Below are 24,414 nucleotides of genomic sequence, written 5' to 3'. Positions count from 1 at the left end.
GGAGTGGGGAGGGAGGGGAAAAATGAGGACCTAATGTCGGGGGTTTCAATGGAGAGAAAATGTTTTGAGAAACGATGTACAAATGCGCTTTACACAATTGATGTGTGTATGGATTGGGATAACAGTTGTATGAGCCCCTAATAAAACGTTAAATAAATAAATAAATAAATAAATAAATAAATGTAATGGAGAGTAAAAAAATATATATATATATGTGTGATCCAGCCTTTTCCAATCGGACCTTTCTTACACGTACACTTCAGTGACCTCAGTCTGTTGCACCAACATTCACTGCCAAGTTTCCCGTCACCAGAAGATACTTCTTCCTTGAAACAAGAGGAAATGGGAGCTGATACAGGAGGATTTGTAGATATGTTCGGATCGTGAGGAGATTTCGTGATCCTGGTTTCTGTGATCCTCAAAGAGAAAGAGAGGCAGGATGGAGGCTGGGGAGGGGGCAGAGGAAACTAGTTTAAGGCAGCATTAGCCCCACCATCATTTCCATCTGCTCCCTCTTGCTCCTTCTACCACAGTCTTCTTTGATGTGGGGAGTTGGTATTTTCTCAATCTTTTTTTAAACATTGCTCTTTTTTGTTTGTTTTTACTGATCTATACCATCTATAATATTCTATAAAGCAAATTAACACTTCAAGGCAAGCACCCTTGCTCCTCCCTTACAATTGCATTGCCTTCTACGCAGAAATTTTAGAGTCATCATAGCATCAGATTTGAGAAGGTTAGGAAAAATTTGAAGTGGTCCTTGCTGATAATTTGGGAGCGAGTGCGTGATTTTCTCTAACAGAGCTTGGGAGATACTGAAAACACAGGAGGCAGTATCAGAGATAACCAGGTGAGAGCTTGGATGCTTAAGAGAAGGAAGCTATGAACATTTTCTTCCAGGTGGATGTTCTTCCTCAGCATAGGAAAAAATCATCATTCCTCAAAGACTTTCTCCCTTGAGAGAGATGGCTAGCAAAGATAGATGGGGTGAAATGGAACCTTTGCTTTCTGAGTTGCCAGTATGACTTCAGGTGACCTAAATTCAATATTCTCAGACCCTGGCATACCTTCTTTCCATATCAATGATGAAAATGACCAATATTGGCCGAATCACCATTTTGCCAGCCCTGTTGACATAACTGACTAAGGTACAGGTCATCGATGGATGCTAACACTGTTGGGCAACAGGATAGTCACATGGTCTTGCAGCACCGAACCACAAATAACTAAGTGAAAGAAGGCAACTTTATATCAGAAAGATTTGGCAGACACGGCCTTCACCAAGTGATCCAATTTAGCATCCTCAATACTGGGACACCTGCCATCCTGTGCCTCCTGAGATACTGCAGTGGAGGGACAGGGCTTCATCTATATTTTTGGTGCTTTTGCCAGAGAAGTTTAACCTAGATCTAATCACAAGGATGCTGTCAGATAAATGCAGAATACAGGGCACTCTAGAAGCCCTGGACTTTTTTTTAAATGTATTGTCATATAAAACTAGAGACAAGGGGGACATTTTGCTCTAGATTTCAATAGAATGAAGAGAGAAAACATTCAAATGAGTAGTATTGACTGGATCTGGAAAAATAAACAAAGAATTCGGATGGCGCTGTGAGGCATTGGGCTGCTAACTGCGAAGTCTGGTCCAAATGCAGCAGCTGCCCCACAGAAGAAAGATGAGAGCGTCTGAATCATACATGTTGAAGTTATGGAACTGGAGACTGTGTTGTGTGTATTTTTGCCACACTTTAAAAAAATAATTACATGAATAACAATGAGTACAAGGAAGAAGAAAATGTTCTAAAACTGATTGTGGTAAGGATTGTACAACTCTTCTTGATATGATTGAACTATCACATTGTGTGAAATATGAATCATGTGCCAATAAAGCTGTGAAGAAAAAAAGAATGACCAAACTAATAACAGGCACTCTAAAGCATACATGAGGAGTTTAGGGACCGTGAAATAGCTTAGGAAGGGATGGTGAAAATTATAACACAATGGGAAGAGTGTAACCTAACCGAGGTCACTGAATCGTACTTCATAGATATTGTAGATTGGTTGTATGTTTGGCTGGGTATAATTTCACCAAAGTTTTTAAAAACACCATGCATAGTAATACGAGTGGGTACCCCCCAAAACCAGAATTGCACTAGGCTGAGCAGAGCTTTTGTAGTACACATTCCCCCCACTAGGCGAGCATCAAGCAACTGGCTCTGAGTTAGTGCACCCAGTGGTGTAGCCTGGGAAGGTTTCCTCTGATCCCAGTGAATTTTTTTGTAAAAGCAGTTTTGCTCAAACCTCGTTTTTTTGTGACGGCGAATTTACAAGAATAGCATGCAGCTGTGAAATTTTGTTTTCTGCTCAGGAAAAATGCTGAAGAAACTTTTGTGAAAAAAAAAAAGAAAGAAAGAAACTTTTGTGATGTTGAACACAGGTTTTAAGGGCAGCGATATAGGAAAAGCTCAAGTATATGAGTGCTTTTCTCCTTTCAAAAAAGGTGAAATGTCGCTTGATGACAAACCTCATTCAGGGCACCCATCAACTTCCCAAATGGATGAAAGTGTTGACTCGGAGTTCATTTCACCTTTCTATATAGAGGTTCTAAAAAGATTGTGTAACAGTGTGCAATTTGTGCCTGATTTGTGGCAAATGAAGGACTGCTTTTGCCACCATGACAATGTATCTGCTCACACAGCCATCTCAGTGGGCCAGTTTTTTGCCAAAAAAAAACCCAGCATGCCTCTCTTGCCCCACACACCTTACTCACCTGACCTTGCTCTGTGTGACTTCTTTTTGTTTCCTCGAATGAAGGGGAACATGAAAGGACAACAATTTGATGACTCAAAAGAGGTGAAGAAAACAATGAGGGAGGTGCTGTCAGCCATCCAAACAGATGAGTTTGAAAAATGTTTCCAAGAATGGAATCACAGATTTGACAAATGTATCCAGTGTAATGGAGAGTACTTTAAAGGTGATAAGGTTGTTTGTTAAAAAAAAAAAAAATTAAATTTAAATACATACGATTGGGGGGGGGGGGACTCCATTTTGGGGGGTGCCCCCTCATAGGTTGTATGTATAGTCAAGTAATGAATGATGTATAATAAAGATAACAGATTTTTTTTTTAAGATGTACAGCCTCAGAAACCCTCTAAAGGGTCTCTATGAGGTAGGGAGGAAAAATAGAAATAAAAACATTTTAAATACATCTGAAGAAGAAAAGTGGGTGAAGGGAGACGTCGGACAGGGCAAGATATGACACAATAATAATTTATAAATTATCAAGGGCTCATGAGGGGGAGAAGGGAGCGGGGAGGGAGGGGAAACAATGAGGACCTGATGCCGGGGGCTTAAGTGGAGAGCAAATGCTTTGAGAATGCTGAGGGCAATGAATGTACAAATGCGCTTTATACAATTGATGTGTGTATGGATTGTGATAAGAGTTGTATGAGCCCCTAATAAAATGATTTTAAAAAAATACATCTGGAGAAGTGTTGTGATCCACATATTAGGTTATATTATTGAATGAATATTCATCTTCCTAGTCATAATAATAGGATCGAAGTGTTCCCTCTTTGCCTCCTTGTGCCTCAGCTCCACCGGACATCGCAGGTCGCTGGCACCATGAAGCTCTGGACCTCGGAGCGCGCCTTTGACCGCCCATGGGAAACCCCGTTTCCTGGGGTTGTCCAAAGCTGGGAAGAGTTCCCCAGCACAGACAACTTTCAAATCTATCTTCACAAAGTTCAATATCTTCGGGAAGTTACCATGGCAGCGATGCAGAAACACCCCAACCAGATGAACCCCTGCGTGGTGGGCGTCCACTTCCTGCACCTCCTTGTGGACCCTGCAGGGAAGCTGCTCAGACAGCCGCTGCTCAGCACCGAGGGGGGCCTGCCCTCGGTCGTGAGATCAAGAATTGCAGCAGCAAGAACCAAAACATAAACGTGCAAGAGATCATCCCGTAGAGAGAACCCTGGAGCTGACCTAGAGGAATAGTTCCTTTAGGAATATGGGGTCAGAAGATGGGAGACTCATCTACAAAGCACACCCTCAGGACCCAGGGAAAACCGTGTTGGCTCTCGAGCCTTCATCACCTGACAGGCGTCCTCCGCAGCAGCTACCTGGAGCGCCTGAGAGTGAAATGACGACATCATCAAGCGCTAGTAAAAGCCGAGAAACCATGAGTGGGTGATACACAAATTACACGCCGAGATTGAGGAATGGACAGGCTCAGCCAGAAGCAGCATCAGGACACTGGTGACGGTGGCAGCATTGGTAGAGAAATGACACTGAGACACAACTGCAGCATCGGATCCTGGGCCTCCACGCTGGCAGGATATTTATTTATTTAACAAATGCTTTTTTAGTAGTTTTCTTGATATAATATTTACATATCATAAACTTCCATCGTTTAAACGCTTCTAAAAGGTGTTGTATAGACATCATCACGATCAGCACTAATGCGCCCTTCCCTGTCTCGCAACCACTGATCCATCCCCAATTGCCCTCCCTCTCCTTCCTCCCCCCTTCCCAATAAACCATTGCATCAGTCATTGTCTTTTTGTTTTTATGGATAAATCCTTTTATTGGGGGCTCTTACAGCTCTTATAACAATCCATACATCAATTGTATCAAGCATATTTGTACATATGTTCCAATCATTTTCTAAACATTTTCTTTTTACTTGAGCCCTTGGTATCAGCTCCTCTTTTTTTCCCTCCCTCCCCAACCTTCCCACCTCATGAACCGTTGATAAATTTTAAAATATTATTATTTTCATATCTTACACTGTCCACTGTCTCCCTTCACCCACGTCTTTCTGTTGTTCATCCTCGGGTGGTGGGAGGAGTGTCATAATGGTGGTAGTTATGTTGATCATTGTGATCGGTTCCCCCTTTCCCCGCCTCTCCCCCCACCTTCACCCTACCCCCATGGTATCTCTCCCTATTTTTTTTAAATCTAGAGCATCTATGTAACTTTTGGTCAGAGGGCTGAACTTAAGAGATCATCCCCATATAGTGTTGTTTGAAAGGACCAACGGAATTTCAGGGCGCCAGTGTTTAAGGGGAAATGTGACTATTTGGCAGCAGTGGTGTTGCTTTGAGGTTGGCCGTTGGCATATTGAGTCGCGTGAAGGTAGATTTGAAAGCTGTTTGTGCTGGGGAACTCTTTCCCACTTTGGACCAACCCTGGAACAGGGCAGAGATGCTACACTGACTTCCCTGGGGCGCCCAGCAACCTTCCTGCAAAGCCACATTTAAAAGCCATATTCATTTGATGAAAAGAACTGGCTCTGCTGTAAACCACCATTAAAGAAAACCACAATGTTTTGATGGGGCACCTTGAATGCTATTTTTGAAGTGAAAATAATCACAAAAGAAACATATGATTCCAACCTCCTCACCTCAAATGAGATTTTTATTGTATTAAAGAGTGCTGTACTGATTTGTCCAAGTTTCATAACTTAGTAAAAGCGTTTCCCTCCTTGCCAACTACATCTCTGTGCTGTCGCATGCGGAGTTGTGGGCTGGTAATGTTAACTGAAAATAAAAGTCACTGTCTAACAAAATAAAATAAAATAATGGGATCATGGCAACATCGAAGTAGTTATGGGTGAAGTATGATATCTGCAACTTTCTAAAGGCTGAATTTTCAAATGTTTGGACATTTGAAAGTTAGCAAACTGTTAACCAATTGGTAAATCTAGGTGCAGGGGGAAAAATTTTTTTTTCAAATTTCAATGCCGTTTATTTCCTGATTACTTCACTAATCACTTTCTGCCTTGACTCTGGATGACTCTTATAAGCATCAGCTGTGCTGCTTAATGTGCTAAATTAGATTGAAATCTTTAAAAGCATCATAGCAAGAAAATTGCTCTGCAACGCTTTTTGGAGCTAGAAGTACTTCTAATGTGCGTGGGCGTATAGGTGAAGCTATGGCCAAGCGGGAGAGCCATGCAGTCATAGGAAGAACGGCTTCCTGAGAATCGGAAGCCTGTGGGCTGAGCACTTACGAAGAAACCAGATTAACTGGTATGACTCTTCCAGGCATAGTGTCCGTCACTCCCACCAAATGACTGGGTGGAAATAGACAAGGTGAGTGGGACTCTAATGAGTGGACTGGTCAGGTTTGTCATCCCGGAAGGTATAGAACGAACCGTTTCAGAGGCAGGAGTAGGGGACCTCGCATCCATCAAGAAAGGACTAAGGACCCCAAGCTTCCTGCCTGCGAAGCAATGACAGCCACAGAACCAAAGGCGCAAGCTGAGAGGCTGAGACCGAGAGGCAGGCTTCTCAGCCCACTGAGCCAGTAAAGCTGAGTGCCTTTGGGCAGGAAGCTGGCTTGCTGAGTGGGGTGCCCTTGGGGCATTTATCAAAGGTCAGGGAGCTTTGTAACCCTTGACTGAGCAAGGTGGAGGGCAGGGGCCGCATGACCAAAAGATGGAAGATCAGAAGGAGATGTGCTTGCAGTCACAGCTGCAGGAGGCTGCCCTGACCAGAGAACTGCCACATCCTGACCATTTCTGATCCTAGATTGTAACTGTTAACATCCCTAAAAAACCCCAGAATCCTGAGTATTGTCAGTGAGTTTTGTGTGGCCAATACAAAGGATTATAGAACCCAGCAAAGGATGGCAGTCCTGGAAGGTGGGGAGTGGTGGTAGTGGTGTCAACATTGCTAAAGAAGGTTGGAGGCTTGCTTATCAGATCTCTGGCCTCAGAGGAATAAGCCTTAGGCTGGTGATTCTCCTCTTTCCCTCTGGTGAGGCCAGGCACGGCCCCCAGGCTCTTTGCACAGCACTTAAGCCTGGAAAAATCCGTTTCCTCTTGTGCATGGTGGGGCTAAAGGTTTTAACTTCATCAGCCTGCTGGAGAAACAGGATGTGAAAAGGCTTTAGAACTGAAAATTGATATGCCAGCGAAGTGATTTTCGTTGTCATGACACGTCTAATAGCACCGTTCTTCTCAAACTTGGTACACAATAAGCAAGTGGCAAGCTTGCTACAAATGCAGGCTCTGAAGCCCCACCCTAAGAGACGCAGATTCTAGTCCAGGTGGGGACTCAGAATTTCCTTTGGAAACACACCCTGGATTCTCTGATGCCACTGATCTGAAGATATTTCGAGAATTGCCCAGGACGAGGCACAGAGTTGGTTCTGACTCACCTTCCTCCCGGACCCCCACCCCCACCCCACCCCCTGTGTGGCAGAATAGAGTGACCACAGGTTGGAGAGTTGCGGGGAGGGAATTCAAACTGCCCACCTTTCAGATAGCACCCCCAGGGTTCCAGCTTTGGTGGTGGTGGTGACCACGGCTGTCGCTTGTCACCAGGTGTCGTCTAGTAGATTCTTACTCACAACCCCATGTGACAGGGTGGAGTAGAACTATCCCATCAGCTGTACTCTTCATGGGAACAGAAGGCCAGCTGATAGGATCTCATTGCCAGCCTTGGGGCCGAATTCCAATCAGCTCAGTCATGGCTGAGGAAGCAAAGCCACAACAGACCCCGTGGGGAGAGGAGGGTCCCCAACAGATCATCACAGGTCCGGTAGGCACAATTGTACAGCGATAATAAGTAAAGATTACAGTAAAGTCATAGCATGAGAGATAAAGGAGAGATTGAATTAATGGAGTCAGACACAATTCATGGTAGCATGCTCACCTCAGCCCCGCTTGGTGGTCCTTGTGGGGAGAGCCCCGGAAGCGAGAGCTGGAGAGCCCCAATTCTATTGCTAACCAAGGGTTATATCTCCCTAGAGGGGCATGGTTACAGGTAACCACACGTCACAGGAAGGGGCGGTACAATAGGCATACACATTGTAGGAAGGGGATCTATGATAGGCATAAGGAAGGGGATGAGCTAGGGCTCTACACATGATAGGAAGGGGAGGAACTAGAGGGACACATGTGACAAGAGAGGCAGACCCTAGATTCATGATGGCGGCCTAACCTTGGCCACCCTTGGGTGGGCTTGACCTCTCTGGGGTCTCCTACAAGGAAACAGACTACTATCCTTATAAGAAGGGAGTGGGCCCTACTTGTTGTGGGATAAACAGTGGTGACTGCTTGCTCTAGATGGCTGATAGCTCTTAGGGAGAATAACCCCTGATCTACTTCTGATGACCTCCAAGTGTATAGTAATCCGCAAGCAGCTAAGTTTGGCATGTATTTGGGAGAGACAACTTGGGAGAAATCCTTCTGTTTCCCACAAGACCCAAATGTTAAACATGTGGGCGAAGGGGATTAATAGCTGGCGGAAGGAAGTGATGGGTGGAAGCCCTGGAATGAGAGACTCAAAAGAGTCTTAGTCCATTCAGGAGTCCGGATGGCTGCCAGGACTGTAAAGAGCAGCACATCCCAAAGGGCACTGTAGTAGCTCTAGGAAAAGCTTAAACAGCCTTGACAAGAGTGAAGCCATTTTGAGCTGACAGAAGCCATTATGAACCATAAATGAACTAGCTGATATTAGGGAGGCAGGCTGTGCTGACAAGCGTAACGGACTGTACCGAAGGAAATGTATGTTCAAAAGGCTTGGAAGAACAACTAGAGCGATTATAGTTCAACTAAGAGTAGACATTGTTTCACTAAGGATGGTTAACTGCAATATCCTGCTTCGGTACTCTGCTTGCTTGCACACCTGCACATTGCAAAAGTATAAAAACCTTTGGAAAATTAGACAGGCGCAGGTAATAAAACTTCTTCTTTTGAACTTGTTGGTGGTCTGGGTTGTTTTCTTTCTGGGAACGGACAGTAGGCTACAACAGCACAGGTTGGCCACCATCATTGAGCAGGGTACCACTGTTTCCAACTGTGCCAATGAAGAGACTTGGTTGCTAAGCAACGGCCACGCTGCTCTTATTTTCTAAGAGGGAAATGAACCCCTCACCTCCTCTCTGCTGCCCTTCATCCCCGGTTCTTTCTTCCCCTGGTCGATCTTGGTAGCTTTGATCAGTCCATCAGAGTTCTTACCTCGTTTTCTACTGCTCAGTAAACACCAATCAAACTTGAAAACATGGGTTTTAAATCTAGGTATGCTACTCCTGCCTAGGTAAGTCAACTTGAACATTGAACTTCTCCCATGAGAGGGGTTCAAAAGCTGATGGAAACATGGAATGAAAAGATAATGGGACTTTTCCACACGTTTTTGAAGCCCCCATGGATGACCCACACCTACAGAGTATTGAGGGAATTCAATGAAATAATACGTAAAAGTGTCTAGGCCCCACCTGAAATGTCCAGTATGTATTGACTTCCTCCTTTCCTTTTAAAGTAGGTTTTCAGACAGCCCCAGTTTTACAATAGCCATCATTGATAAGAAAGCATTGGCATCTGTACAGTCTGGGCATATGAAGTGCAAGTACACACATATGCCAGGACCTCCAAAACAGGGCAGTGTGCAAAACAGTGGAGCATTACATCATCTCTAGAACGGGGTGATTTGAAACCGTTACTTGTCAGCTGGTTTTCTTTGGGGGGAAATGTAGATCTCTACAAGTGTTAGAGGTTGAACTGTGTCCCCGAAAGTTATGTGTTGTAAAGCCTCATCCTGATCCTTGTGGATGCGATCCCATTTGGGAATAGAGATTTCTTTGTGCTGTTAATGGATCCATGTCAGTTTAGGGAGGGTCTTAAAGGAACCACTTTTCTTTTGAGAACTGAAAGAACAAACAGATCAGACACAAATGAAAGCCCTTAAGAACGGCGAGAAACACTGATGTCAAGCCACACAAAGAGCCTCAAGGAACCCGGGAAGAGAAGCTGAAAAGAGACTAGCGTTTCCCCCAGAGCTGACCAAGGAAGCCTTTGGACTTCCAGCCTCCTAAACCAGCGGTTCTCAATCTGTGGGCCGTGACCTCTATGGGGATCGAACGACCCTTTCACAGGGGTTACCCAATTCATAACAGTAGCAAAATTACTGTTATGAAGTAGCAACAAAAATCATTTTATGGCTGGGGGTTCACCACAGCATGAGGAACTGTATTAAAGGGTCACAGCATTAGGAAGGCTGAGAACCACTGTCCTAAACAGAGACAATACATTTCTCTTCAATAAAGCCACCAGCTACTTGTGGCCTTTCTGTTGCAGCAGCACTAAGAAACCTAGACAGGAAGCAGCCACCTTTTATTCCCATTACACAGAAATGCTTGTAGGGACATGTAGATTGTCTTACAAAGTTTAAGTGCAATCACTATGCTAACGTCAGTAGCATTCGCAAATGACGCTTTCAGCCTTGGGGCTGATCCACTTGGATGCAGTACGTGAATCCCATTTACGTCCCCATCATCTTTTAAGAAGGCTAAATTGAAAGTCTTGGGTCACATGCAGTAAATTGAAAAGAGCCCCTTTAACTTGAGAATTATGTAGACTAATTAGAACCCAGGAAGGGCATCTAGTGATCCTACAAGGAAATCCAGAGAGACGGGTAACTTGCCAACAATCACGTGCTAAGTTCCTGGCAAAGCTGGGCCTGGTGCCCAGGTTCCAGCAGGGTGTCCTGGTGTCACCCCACCTCGGTGGCTGGGTAACTCTTCAGCAGCATAGATGATGGGAGGGGGAGGAGGGGCCAAAGGCTCTCCAGGTTCAGGGATCAATGGAAGCAATTTCACAGAGCCTGGCTCCATGACACTAAAGAGAGACTGATGAGTGTGTGCAGGGAGTTTCACCGAGAGATGAAGCCAGAGGAGGTGTCTGTGACGGGAGAAGAGAGGGTCTTGGACTCTTTTGTAGCCAAGAGCAGAATGGAGGTAGGGGTTTTTGTTGACTTGTGTTTCCATTTGTATTTCACAGTTCATAAGGCTCTTCTGCCTTTGTGGAGTCCCTGGGTGACCTAAATGGTTAACACATTAGCTGCTAACGTGGAGACTGGGGTCCACCGAGTGTCTTAGAAGCAAGGCCTGAAAACCTGCATCTGGAAAATAAGCTCTTGATGCGTCAAGGCGGCACAGGTCTATTCAGATGCAGAGCTGACACCAGGAGTAGAACTAGGTGTGACTTGTGTTGGTTTCGTCTTTGCATTGCCATGGAATTGTTACAGCCATCCTGGGAGGTATTTTGTAGGTGATGGTCTGATATTCAGTAGCATGCATTTTTGTAAAGCTCTGATTTAAACTCAGATTCCAAATAGAAAGAGGATAAGCTCTAGAGCAGCGGTTCTCAACCTGTGGGTCGTGACCCCTTTGGGTGTCGAACAACCCTGTCACGGGGGTCGCCCGATTCATAACAGTAGCAAAATTAGTTATGAACTAGCAACAAAGATAATTTTATGGTTGTGGGGGTCACCACAACCTGAGGAACCGTTTGAAAGGATCACAGCGTTAGGAAGGTTGTAAACCACTACCAGAGAGCTTGGCCTACTTGGGTTCAAATTTCCCCTTCCGCACTTGGAAGTCATGTAATCTTGGGTGAGGCAGAGTAATAAAGGTTAAAAGTTACAGTGCTTATTGTGTGCCAGGTACTGTTTTAAATATATATATATTACCCATTTAATTCAACAACTCTATAAAACATACCCCTTTCTCATCACTTTATGCCCCCTCACACAAACAGCTTTGAGATGGGAAGAGGACAAAAAAATGAAGTGTCACAGTGGAAGATATACATGTAGTTTGCCCCGACACTTCCTATTCCCTGATTTATAATAGAATCTTAACTCTTTGGTATGCCCTTAGTTCGGTTCCTTTCTGATACTAAAGATTAGGTCATTGTCCAAAAACACGCTCCCCTTATCCCCGACGCTCCTTAAGGAGTCTACTTTCTTCACCTGACCTTTGGGTTCGGCCATGTGATAAGCTTTGGCTATGGAGATGTGAGGAGATATGACACTGGACCTTGAAATGTACTTCTAAGAGTTGGGTTCACCCCTCTCCTACCCATCCAGTTGTACCCCAGTGGGGCAGACCTGACCCCTCTGTCCCTCCAATAACTGATGACCAATGGTTGAGTAGAGACCCTTACAGTCTTCCAGGAAGCCCCAACATCAGCCCATTCCAATAAATTTTGGAGGCTCCAGGTAAGACTGGAGATTCAAACCCACCTCCCCAACAGAGCACCAGCTTGTCTCCCATTTGGGCTACGCTGGAGGTTGAGCCAGGTGTTGAGGCAGCAATGACAGAAAAGGAATTGGAGCCTTGCCGTCTACTGTTGCTTATAGTGTCTCCATGATAGCAAGCATCTTGTTGATGAACTAGTCTCTTAGATAACAGGGTTGGCAATGTTTCCCCCAGCAAACCCATAAAAGAACCTTATGAAATCTCTCCATAGTCAACAAGAGCCCATGCTTATGGGCATGAACGCTCCACTCTCAGGCCTATAATAAACAAACATGTTTGTTGTTGTTGTTGTTCCCTCTCAAACTGGTAAGGACCTCTTGCAAGTGGAACGAGAGCTTTGGATCCTTTCAGTCAGGAGTCCCAGGGTCACCAGCACTCTGTCCACTGTGTTCAGTGTTCCCAGTGAGAACACCTGGCCATTCGGATAATGGTGATGAACTGTACTGCTAGGTTAATAATCCGCTTGGAAACCCAATAATTATACTGGGTAATAGAAGTTCAAGAGCTGTTCTTTAAAAATCTTGCGCAAATCACACTTCTATAAATTGAATCTCATTCTAAATGCGCCACGGAGCTATTTAAAGAAATGTCATGGCAAAATTTTTTTTCTTGGAAAAAATGATCACACTCATTATATTGGTTGCGGAAGTTTCATATATAGGGTAATCTTAAAACCTGGTACCCCTTGGGTACCACTGCCCCTACAGGGCGGCATCTCTACGGGTAGGTAGCCATAGCACAATGACAACGACAATGGTCAAATGCTTTATGTCACTCTTTATTTTAAAAGTGATTTACCAACACATACTAATCTTTACAACATTCAAGGGAGGTAGATAGTGTCACACCACTTTTACAGAGAAACTGAGGCAAAGATCAGTAGGTTGTGCCAAGGGCATAACGTAGGGCACCGTTCAGAAGATCATTTGTCCCCAGTCACTGGAGAGCTCCCCATGTCTTTTGGTGGGACTCAGCACAGAAGTAGCATGAAAGCAAGACATCATTAGCCTGGCTAGTCCACGGCTAGACTACCTTGTTAATACCAGATGTTGAAGGGGCAGTCTTTGGGGAAGCATTCCCCTTAACATGCATCCTCACCCGATCCCACCTCAAAAACAAGAGAGGAGTAGACGCTGTGGTGAGTGGAGAAGGGGTTGGAGAAACAGGGCTGGGAAGTGGGGGTGGGGAGAGCCACTGCGGAACAGCGTCCTTCCACTTGAAAAGCTCAGACATCCAGAAATGCTATTAAAGGGGTAATTCTTAGCAATGACATTACAGAGCCGCTCCTCCTGGCTTTGCCAAACACAATTTTCAAGTCCTTTGGACATTCCCATGAGGCAACACTACTCCTGGCCTCCTGGCCAGACCAAGTGATGATGTAATTGACCTGACACTGCAGAGGGTGCTGACAGTTCTGAAATCACTCACTCCCCACTGTGAGCGCTCTCCCCCGCCCCCCGGCGCCCCATGCCGTCTCTCATCTCCTGCTGGTCTACTCTCTGCTTAATTGAAAAAGGGAAGAGAAAGAGAAAACCCAGTGCAGTTTACAATGCTCCCAGCAAAAATCCTAAGACACTTCCTAAATCTTGGATGGGGTAGCATTTCAGGTTTGCTTTTCATAAAGGGGTCAAGACAGTAATACATAGGTATTAGCAGCTGTCTTTGCGAATGCTTCTTAATACAGCATGGACATATAAAAAACAAAATCCGAAACGGGTCGGTGTCACAACCCCCTGGAGAGCCTGGAGATGACAGTACAGAGAAAACCGTTTTCACTTTCTAAGCCAAAGAGTCCTGGCAAGTGGGTTAAGTGTCAGACTGCAGATGGTAAGGTTTGCAGTTCAAAACCACCAGCAGCTCCTCTGGAGCAAGATGAGGCTTTCTCCTCCCACAAAGAGTGAGTCTCGGGAATCCACAGGGCAGTTCTACCCTGTCTTATAGGGTCGCTATGATCAGAGTGGACTTGATGGCAGTGAGTTTTGAGTCTGGGTGCTGAGCCAATATGGGATGAAGCAGCCCAGCTGCGACCGAGGTATTAACAGCAGAGGCAGCTCCGAATCAAAGGGGTGCCCAAGTGGCCAGCAGGGCACGGCTAACATGTTGGATGAACAGTTGGAAGTGGCAGCCCAGGCAGCAGGAGAGGCAGAAGTCAGGGCAAAGATGTAATGGCCAGAGAAGGGGGTGGAGGTGCTGGCGTTGGAGACTGAGTGGGGAGAGCAGCAGCACATTTCCGTCTAGGCTTCTCCCCTAGGACAAGTCAGGGTTAGAAACGCATCCTTTCCCCCTTCCTTTCCGTTGCAGCCTCGCTGTTCCAGACATCGGAGCCAAAGCCTTACTCTTCTACTTGTCAACAAACGCAATCAACTGCCAGGCCCTACCAATTCCACTTCTGTACTGTCCCTTTCATCAGCCTCGTCTTCTGAGCCCTCATCTGGTCCTCCTACCATCTTATCCAACCCGGGCCTGTGGGAAGCAGAGCTGGGAAGAGAGTGTATGAGCACAAACTCTCAGCATTCATACGCCAAGCAGTCTGGGAGGCCAAGGCTCCCATGGAGGAAACCTTCACGTTCGTGGGTTGGAGAAGTGGCCCACTCACATTCTCCTAAGCAAAATTTATTCCCCACAATGTCTCCCCCAAAGAATGCCAAATATAAGGTGCTGTTTGCAAATCATGGTCACTGAGTATACACTTGGAGGTCAGCTGCTTGAAGGTTATCTGCCTGAAGGTTGTCTGCCATCTAAAGCGATTGGACCCAATTGTCTGTCCCACCCTAAGTAGGGCTCACTCCCTGCTGATAAGGATAACGGATTGTTCCCCTGAAGGAGAGCCCAAAGACGTCTAAGGTAAAGCCAACTCAGAAGCCCTTAGGTTGGCATCTTGACCCTAGAGTCCACCTACCTTGTTATGTATGTGCCTTCTTGTCACAGGTGCCCCTAGTGGGTCCCCTTCCTATTGCCTTTACACCCCTAGCTCATCCCCCTCCTGTTGTGTGTATGCCTATTGTACACACCCTTCCTGTTACCTATGTGCTTACCTGGCCCGCATGCCCGATTATATAAATTCGTGAGATTACATTACTCACCCTCTCTGTGACCTGGCTCGTGAAGTCATGACTGCGAAGGTGAGCCCTTGTATACTCTATCTTGTCTGATGTCTCTTTAATTTACCCCTCAATTACACAACCATCCCTTGGACCCATTCAGTTGTGGGGAGGCTGGTCCCTCACAGGGGCCCAACTCCCCTAGCCCATCTCCTTGACTGACTCAGGTTTTCCATCTCCTCTGAAAGAGCCCTGGTGGCATAGTGGGTTGGATTGCTAACTCTAAGGTCACCAGTTCAAAACCAAGGTCAGCTGCTTCACGGAAGAAAGATAAGGCTTTCTACTCCCATAGTTGCAGTTTTGGAAACCCACAGGGACAGTCCTACCTGTCCTATGGGGTCGCTATGAGTCGGAACGGACTGATGGCAGTGAGTTTGGATTTTGGAATAGTCCTTCTAGAGCATAGGGCTATGCCCATTTGGGCATGTTGCCTGCTATCTGCCTCCCAATTATGTTTCGCATCATTTTGAATTTTTCACAGGACCCTGTGTTTAGAGAAGGGCCTCTCCTTTTCTAACTTCCAGAGCACAAATGACAGATAATTAGCTGAAAAACCACCTCCTCTGTGAGGCCTTCCTTCACGCTTCTTACTGAAAAGTAATCTATCCGCTTGGAGCTACAATCACACTCGAAGATGAAGCACCGATCACTTTAATGACAGATGTGTGGAAACCATTCCTCCCACAGTGGGCTGTGTCTACGATTAGGCAGAGCGGGACCTGGCAGAACAGAGTCTTAGCATTTACCTGTTCCCTGGAACACCTACTGGACTTCTACCTCAGGGAAGGAAGTGCTCAGAAGTGAAATGAATTGGGATAATGCCTGTTCATGAATGGACACACTGCAACAAGTACCCTGTACATGTGACCTGGTTCTCAGGATGATCAAACCCATGGTGGAACTGCAAGGCATGAGGCAGGGGCAGACAGGCAGAGCTCGAAGTTTTGGTGTCAGGAGATGTAGCTTTGAGGTTCTACTTTGCCATTTCCTAGCTACGGGACTGGTGCTAGCTGGCTCATCTCTGAGCACCAGAGCTTCACTTCTGCCCACCCTCAGAGAATCAGTAAGGATTCAATGAGCCACATTGGAAGCCTCTACAAGTGGTTCTCCATAATCACCCACGAAGCTTCTGGAACATACAGGCGCCGATGCAGCCACCTGAGTCAGAAACCTCCAGGAGTGGCCCTGCTAACTGATTATTTATAAAATACAGTTTTCTATTGCACAGTCAAGGTTAAAGACTTCTGTTTTAAACTCATAAATGCGTACGCGTGAGAGCAAGGTGCCCTGGGCTGCTGGTTTAATTATCCTTCCTTTGTACGTTTGGTTGGGAATTAGTGCAGTGCTTTCATAGTTCCATTAAAACCTACTACTGTGAAGAAAAAACAAACAAAAACCTACTACTGTGTATAAGCCTTTTCTGGAGTGTTCCACATGGTGGTTCTTACATTTAAGTGGCAGGTTCTGAGGGGGAAAAACATCCAACGTCCTGCTGTAACCAACAGTGTAACTCTTTTTTTAAGAACAGGGAGTAAAAACCCTGCTGCTCAGATATAGTGACCAGGCCAGCAGCACGGGCGTCCCCTGGGAGCTTTTCAGAGAAACAACAACTAACAATTTTTAAAAACGCGAGCCCTCTCCAGAACTACTAAACCCAAGTCTGCGCAGACCTGCGCTAGACCTCCAGGGGGACCCACAGGGGAAGGAAAACCTGGAACTTTTCTTGGTTCACAGGTAAGGGTGGACTTTTAAAAAGACAGTGTATCCTCTAATGGTTCCACCACCCGGTAGAAACTGAATTAAGAACACAACTCCTTCCTGGGGCTCCTTTCTTCCAAAGGAATGGAGACCTCAGAAAGGTCCTCCAGATGGCTGGTTTCCCGAAAGTTACTTAAAATACAATTGTGTAAGAAGATAAACGGATTTACATTTACATTTTATGTAGCCCATAAATAGCAAGGAGATCTGAACCTTATGACACCTACATTGACCGGCACCCCAAATTAAACAATTATGAAGGAGGCAAGCGTGGCCACTGTAGTCAATCGTTGTTCTCACCAACTATGCTCTGCGGCTGACTAGGAGGGGAGCAGTACCCCTCCCTCTAAGGAGGTCCACACCAGTCAGGGGGTTCTGGCGGACACTGACCAGTCTCTGTTCGACTCCCTTTGGGAGCTGGCAGGGCACCCTAGGTGGGAAGGCGGTTGCACAAGGCCTCACAGCTACTTAAGGCAAAACCACGCTCAGGATGAAGGCCCCGGATGTTCCCCTTCCTTGATGTTTCCATCTCAGAAACTGCTGCTCTGCCTTGGCACTGAAGTGTCACTTTGCGTCTTCCGGTTACTACTAAGCCCCAAGCCCTGGGGGCTGTTTCCCACATTAAGCTGCAGGAGAAGCTATGAGGCGGCTCACTCCAAGGATCCATTTATCAATCCATAGTTCCAAACAGGTGGGTAATGGATTTTTTAAAAGCCCTTGGCTAGCCCTGTAATGCAGAGGCCGCAGCGTCACTAGGAAGCTGGCGGTGAAGGCGAGGAGCCTTGCCTTGGCCTCAGGTGGCTGGAGATGGAAACGCTGGCAAGCACCGACTGGGAAGTAACGCGGTCGGAGGGGAACTCGAGGCAGCGGCACCTTTAAGAAACGAACGCAGTGTGACTATAAAACCGTCCGTTGTGTTTGGTTTTTTAATTAAAACAAACGTAACAGAATGTACAAATCTAAAAGAACACGCCCCCCCACCCCACCCCCACCCCCAAATCGGTAACACTGTTAGTTCCAACAAGGCCACGGTTGCTGGCCACGTGAGGTGGAACTCCTCTTTGGGGGAAAGAAAGGCCTTTAATCCAGGCAGTTGATAGGCCCCACTGGGAAATACACTCCCAAATCTTGGGCAGGCATAAAATATACCGGGAACGAGAACAACGGACAGAGAGGAAACAGAACGAACAGGACCACCGTTTGCGCGGAGGCTCTCTCTAAAGAAGAGAGAGTTGGGTGCCACAGCATGGCCACTGGAGGGTGGGGTGGCCTCCTGGGGCTGCCACGTCCAGTGTCCAGTGGGCTGGAACTCATTTAGATAGAAACGTTTGGTTGTTTAAAAAAAAAGAAAGAAAATCAGCCACACTTCTTCAGAGTCACACTTCCATTCGATTTAAAAAATAACCATCATCATACACCACTCAGACGTAGTTCTCGTCGGACTTCTAATGCAGGAGACATTACATTTAGAATGAAAGCACTCAGAGTGAAAACTGTAGAAGACTAGAACAGCTTCTCTGCCGCTGAAAGGGGCAGACAGGGCGCAGCTGGTTACCTGAATGTCTTTTTAAATATGTGACTACTAACCGCGCGAAGTTTCCTAGTCGTAGCTGTGTTCTGACAGGTAACTGACCACGTGTGTGTCCCAGCCTTTCTGTGCCAACACACGTGAATTACTAGCGTGTCACTGCAACGGGTTCACCCGCAGCCTCAGGGTGAGTTGGGAAAGGGCCGGTTAAACGAGGACACGGGCCACTCCTTGGTGAAAGTCTGCAGCTTCCGCTCCCAGTACATCTTCTTCTTATTGAGCACCTCCATCTTTATCCTGTGCTCCTCCTCGGCCATCTCGCACTCGCGCTCGATCTGCTGGATTTTGGCCACGTGCACCTCGTTCATTTGGATCAGCTGCAGCTGTAAGATGGACATTTGTTGATGGTGCTCTTCCTCGTGCATCTTTTTTAAAGCACCTTCCTGAGAGGCTTTGCTCCGGTAGTTTTTATTGGCTGTTATTCGGACAGCTGAGCACGAGGGTTCGGGTGGGGCGGTCCCCTCACAGGCTGGGAAGTGTATGAACTCTTTGTCATCCTCGCACAGTTCTCTATTTGAAACAGCAAATGACTCTGGAAGACAGGAGCACAAGACAGAGGTTCAAGATTTTTACAAGCAGAGAACAAATCAGCCCCACATACAGGATACAGGATGGATCCCCAAACAGCTGGTGTTTTTCAAAAGCAGTTAGAAGCACCAATGGAGGCCTTGTTACACGACTTCAAAATCAATGGTGGGCAACTGCTGATGCAGACCCAGGGATATCTGTGGTTAGTGTAAGTTCTAAGCGGGAGTACGCATCACCTCACATGAGCATAAGAGCTCAGTAAGAGGCCACCAAGGTGGGTCTCCAGACGGGGCTCTCAGCAGCCTTGAGAACCTTTTGGCAGCATTTCTCTCAGCCACGCACAAAAACAGATGCTCAGCCTCCACCACACCACCCTTTGTAGCTTCGGCCATGGGGTGTTAGCCCTTAGACTGAATAGCTTATCTTATACATTTCCTTCCTTGAAAGGACTTCTCAGCCTATCTCCAGCCCCCTGGCTGCCTCCAGCACTGCCATCCAAGGCCACTATTCATGTTCCAAGGCAACTTTCCAGTACCCCCCGCTCCCCAGTATTGAACCTCTCTCCCTGGCCCTTGCTAATCCTTGAACTGTCTTACATACATTAGCCTCTGACCATCACTCTCTCCGAGATGTTCTACGGCCTCCTCTTTCATTGCTCCTTCTCAAGTCTGTTGCCCGCCCATCTTTTTACCTCTTTTTTTAAATATCAGTTTATTAGGGACTCATACAACTCTTACCACAATCCATCCATCCATCCACTGTGTAAAGCACATTTGTACATTCATTGCCCTCATCATTCTCAAAACATTTGCTCTCCACTTTTTTTACCTCTTTATTCATCTCCCAGGTGCTTCCATCTTTTGCCCTGTCCTCACCCTACCTTAAGAAACTCCCCGTCTGGTTCCAACTTTCCTTTATCTTTCTTACCATAGTCTTCAAAAATACCTCTGCATCCCATGACCTGTGAACTACACACTCCTTTCAAGAGCCACGCCTCTTTCACGTGTGTATGTCTTGCTCTCCCCCTCCCGTCAGTCAGTCTGTCCTTGGGCTCACCTTCTGCATCCCTCACTCACCTAATGGCACACTCACTCCACTCTCCCTTTTTCAGCCTCCTCGCCTCACGCCTACTCTGTTCGGGACCAGCACAGCTTCTCTGAAACCTCAGCCTTCTCCTTTCTCGTGAGTCCTCTCTTGTTACAGCACTTTACACGTGCTAACAAACTCATCATATTTTGAAACCACGCCCTACTCATTCTTTATTCTTAGGTAACTCGTACCTTACCTGCTCATTAGTGTTTATAGCAGGTGCCCAGTAAAGAGCTACTGGCTGTTCCTTAGGACAGAGGTGAAAAGAACAGGGATGTAAAAGAATGCCACTCTGGGTGGGGGTCCTGCTTGTGCTCATGTCTCTACAGAGCAGTGACATTAGTATCAGCTGGGCGGTTCAATAAAGAACCACTAGTGCCGCTAACCCATGGTGGCTTCTAGCTGTGACTGCAGAGCTTTCTTAAGAAGCTTTATTTTTTCAATAAGAAGAACCTTCCCCTTGGAGAAAAATACTATCAATTTATTAGCAGGTTTGATTAACACCATTATGTTCACGCCATTATTCTGCAAGGTGGGATGCTGGGAGTGTTAATGGCTACTGGGCGAAGCCTAATTAGTTAACCCTCTGTTAACAAAAGGAAAATGGCTACTGATTGGATTATTTCACTCGAAGGGTTTAGGTGGCAACCTTAACTAGTTCCTAGTTCAGATGAAAGGAAAGGTAAAAATCTTACTTTGGGGGGTTTAAAACAAACAAAAAATGTACTTCTGTGCCACCCAGGAATAATGAAATGCTTCGCTAGGAATCCCACCAACCAACCCCGACAGCTTCTGGCTTCAATTAATTGGCGGCTCTTCCTTCATGCTTTTGCTACTCCCTGGGCCCAGGGCCTTTCACTCTGCCGTGTACCTGGTGGTTTTACACTACCCCCCCCCCCCACCCACACACACACAAGTCTCTCAAGATAGAATTGGCATCTTTTTCATCTTGTGTAGAATCCAGCTCAGGGCTTGGTACAGGGTGGGAATGTAGGACATGAAGTGGGGTGGGGGTGGGAGGGAATTGACTGGGGTGGGGTACATGCCTCTCCACCCAGCACAGCTGGGGAGAAAGAACGGCGTTCTGAGTAACAGGCCCAGGGCAGAGGGATGCAGAAGGGTTAACACCGAGGCCAGGCTCTTTCCGAAGTCAACAGCTGTGTGGACCCATCATCACCCACTTCCTTTCCTATCTTATCTGAATACAGCTGCTGATGACTGGTCCCATTAGACATGTCTCCCCGTTTTTAACACTGCTTGACTTCATCTCAACCATGCTGGGTTTGGGGGACCAGATGGTGGCGATGATAATGCTAACCCGGGCCCTATACTAGTGCTGTGCAGCACACTACCCCATTTACCGTAATCCTTACAACAACCCTCTAAGGAAGGTTTCCTTGGGAAAGCCAAGCATCCATCTCCAAGGTCATCTAGCTGAAAGGACCAGTATTCAAGATCCCAGTCTGCCTGACTACAAAGCCCCAGATCAGCAACCTTCCACCTTCGACTTGCTCCTGGGATCACTGAGCGTTTCTTAAGAGGCAGTCTCCAACTTGTAGCCACTCCAGCCGCCGTCTATCATTAAGGATACGGGGGTGTCTGCCAAATTGTACCCTCCACACTGACCTGGAGCGCTGTGAACATTGAGAGTGTATGGTCCTGTCTGGGAGCCTAAAAGGGACTCCAGTTTAAAACTACGGTTTTCTGTGAAAATGTGTGTTAACATCCCTTTTAAAGGGAGAGAAAAAAGCCAGACCTCTTAAGAAGGCTCTGGAAGAAACTAGGACTTAAAATTAGAGGGAACCAATGGGAGTAGATAATTGACTCACACAAACATTCGCTCCAGTGAGGAGAATCTCGTGTTCAGAGCGGGAGAATCTTAATTGGAAAAAGACCATCCTGGGACTGGCAAACCACTGCCATGTAATCGCTCTCCCAGGTAAAACAAAGACACCAAAAGTAGAAAAGAGCTCAATCACTCGCTAAAAGGGTAGAGAGGCGCAGTCCGGACAGCCAAGCTTCCCCGACGCCAGAAAATACAGTCAAGGGGCGTTTAGTGTTGCTTTTCAGTCTTCTCAGGATTCAGCTACATCTCGCGCAGGGCCCGCAAGGACAGGTGCCACATCTGTGCACTGCACAACTACAGGCACAGGAGGGGCAGCTGTGGCACACTGTTGATCGCGTTTTAAGATAGAACGTGAAAGGAGCGAGAACGTGTGAAAGACTGTACGCACTTTAGAATGAACAGGGTGCAGAAGGGGATGAAGGGGGAAGACAGAGGAGGGGCTGTGCGGGGACCCATGATGCTAGGGTGCCATGACTGCAGCCCTAACTCAGCCTCCTGGACCCAAACCCCACCCCACAGGAGGGGGACTCAGCCTTGCACGGCTCCATTCTTGCTTGTGGAAAGAAAGACATCTGAAATGAAATCTAAGCGATCCTAAAATAGTTGAGCTATCTGAAATCTTCATTTTCTGAAATGTATCAGACCGCCAGTCATCCTGCCTCTTGATCGTCCCCCAGCACATTTTAATAGCTCCCTTAGTTTGTTCAGCAAACTTGTCCCCCGAAGATAATGAAAGGTAAGTATCAAAGCCAGATCATGGGCCATAAATCTATAGGTTACAGATGATTTTAATATATTTAAGGGGAAATGCTAAAACTTGTTCCTGATGTGATACTTAAACTTTCAGGAGTGCTGTCATAAAAATAAAAATTTTATGAAAGTCCTTTAAACAGTAGAGACCATCTAGGGGACAATGATCAAGATGACCCAATCAAAACCATCACACACATAAAATAGCTAGAGGGGGGCCTCTAGTGGACTATTAGCAGGCTTCCTCCTGTTAGCCATTTTATAACAAATTCCAGCAAATCTGTAGCACAGCGGTTATGCACAGGGTTGCTAACCGCAAGGTCAACAGTTTGAAATCACCAGCCACTTAGTAGAAGAGGAGGCTTTCTACTCCTGTGAAGTTACATCTCAGAAACCCATAGGGGCAGTTCTACCCTGTCCTATAAGGTCACTACACTATGAGTCAGCAAGGACTCAGTGGCAGTAAGAAAGCATGAGAACAGCACACATCAGAAGTGTAATTAATTAAACAACATCGGAAGTGTAATTAAGCAGCTTATATCATTTGACGATTTCTAATAGCCATCTTAAGAAGATATAAGGTGACATAATCTTAAGGAGTTGTCGTTTCATCCCTATACATACAACATCAGCCTTCAATATGCTATCAATAGAATAATGATCCCCCACATAGTCTACATTCTTTTTGGCATGCAGGCGTGCACACTTACAGCATCACCTCGATTCAGTCTCGCCACATTTCAAGTGCAAGCAAACCACCTGCGGCCACTCTATTCGACAGCACATGTTAAAGACACAAAGACCACACACACACACACACACACACACACACACACAAAGCCCAAGTGTCAAAAGTCACATGGTATAATAAGGATCCATAAAGTCTAGAGTAGATTCTTCACCTTTTTCCTACCAAGACTCAGAAGGGCTGATGGGCAAATCCAGCCTTGTTTCTTTCTTGGAAGCAGATTGGGATACAAAATGAGTGACGTCGCCTAAAGGTGTTTTAAGCATTCTCTTCTTATTTAATGTTCCCTCCAACTTTTTGGAAGCCCTCATCTACAGAAAGCAATCCAGCACTGACACTACTAGTGTTAACAGGCTATTCTGGACACAGCACCCCACGGACAAGGCAGCACGGGTCTTCTCCAATGGACACAGAGGCCAGGCAGCATTTGGCTGATGAACCACCACCAGCAAAAGGGGATGCCTAAGGTATAATACCTGTAGAAATGTCCAATTAAAATACATCTCTTCTACAGATGGCACCGCTGGCAGACGGCAGTTACAGGAAGGAAAACTGGACCATCCTATTCCCAGCTCGCTGGGAGTTTACAAATTAGATTTATGAATTTATAAACGAACTGCATGTCTTCTTCAAAAAAGGAAAAAGAAAGAAAAAAGGACATGGGGTACACTCTGTAGATCCTGCAACGTGCAAGCAAGGGAGTCAGACCGCGCCCCAAATACAGCCCTGTGAAATCAAGACACAGGGATCCGGATCAGAGATCAGCAAAGTGAACCGAGAGCAACGTCTCCCGGGGAACATAAGCACTTTGAAAAGCAGGCCCACCCACAATTCTGCTTCACCGCCTTCCTGCACTGGAGTGTCTCACAGACTGGATGGCTCAGAGGGCAGCACGATGGAGAGTAAGCGGTAAAACTATCCCCCTCTCCAAAGCAAGAACAGTCAGTGAAGGGGG

General features: G+C 46.3%; 1 protein-coding gene and 1 pseudogene across 2 annotated transcripts in view; one reads left to right on the top strand and one right to left on the bottom strand.

Moving 5' to 3' along the window:
- The first annotated feature begins 3,762 nt into the window (after positions 1-3,762).
- LOC115871876 lies at positions 3,763-4,290 on the top strand (annotated as a pseudogene).
- Positions 4,291-17,906: 13,616 nt separating this feature from the next.
- MSANTD3 (Myb/SANT DNA binding domain containing 3) overlaps positions 17,907-24,414 on the bottom strand; it is a 27,002-nt gene continuing 20,494 nt past the window's right edge. For both annotated transcript variants that reach the window (XM_045296549.1, XM_004710981.2), the window contains exon 3: positions 17,907-19,030. In XM_045296549.1, the coding sequence (XP_045152484.1) occupies positions 18,621-19,030 (410 nt within the window). In that variant the 3' untranslated portion in view covers positions 17,907-18,620. The remainder of the gene's footprint in view (positions 19,031-24,414) is intronic.

Source organism: Echinops telfairi, unplaced genomic scaffold (assembly GCF_000313985.2).
Source record: "Echinops telfairi isolate 266 unplaced genomic scaffold, ASM31398v2 ScPeMD7_7410;HRSCAF=8448, whole genome shotgun sequence".
Lineage (NCBI taxonomy): Eukaryota > Metazoa > Chordata > Mammalia > Afrosoricida > Tenrecidae > Echinops > Echinops telfairi.
This window is presented reverse-complemented; position numbering and strand designations above follow the sequence as displayed.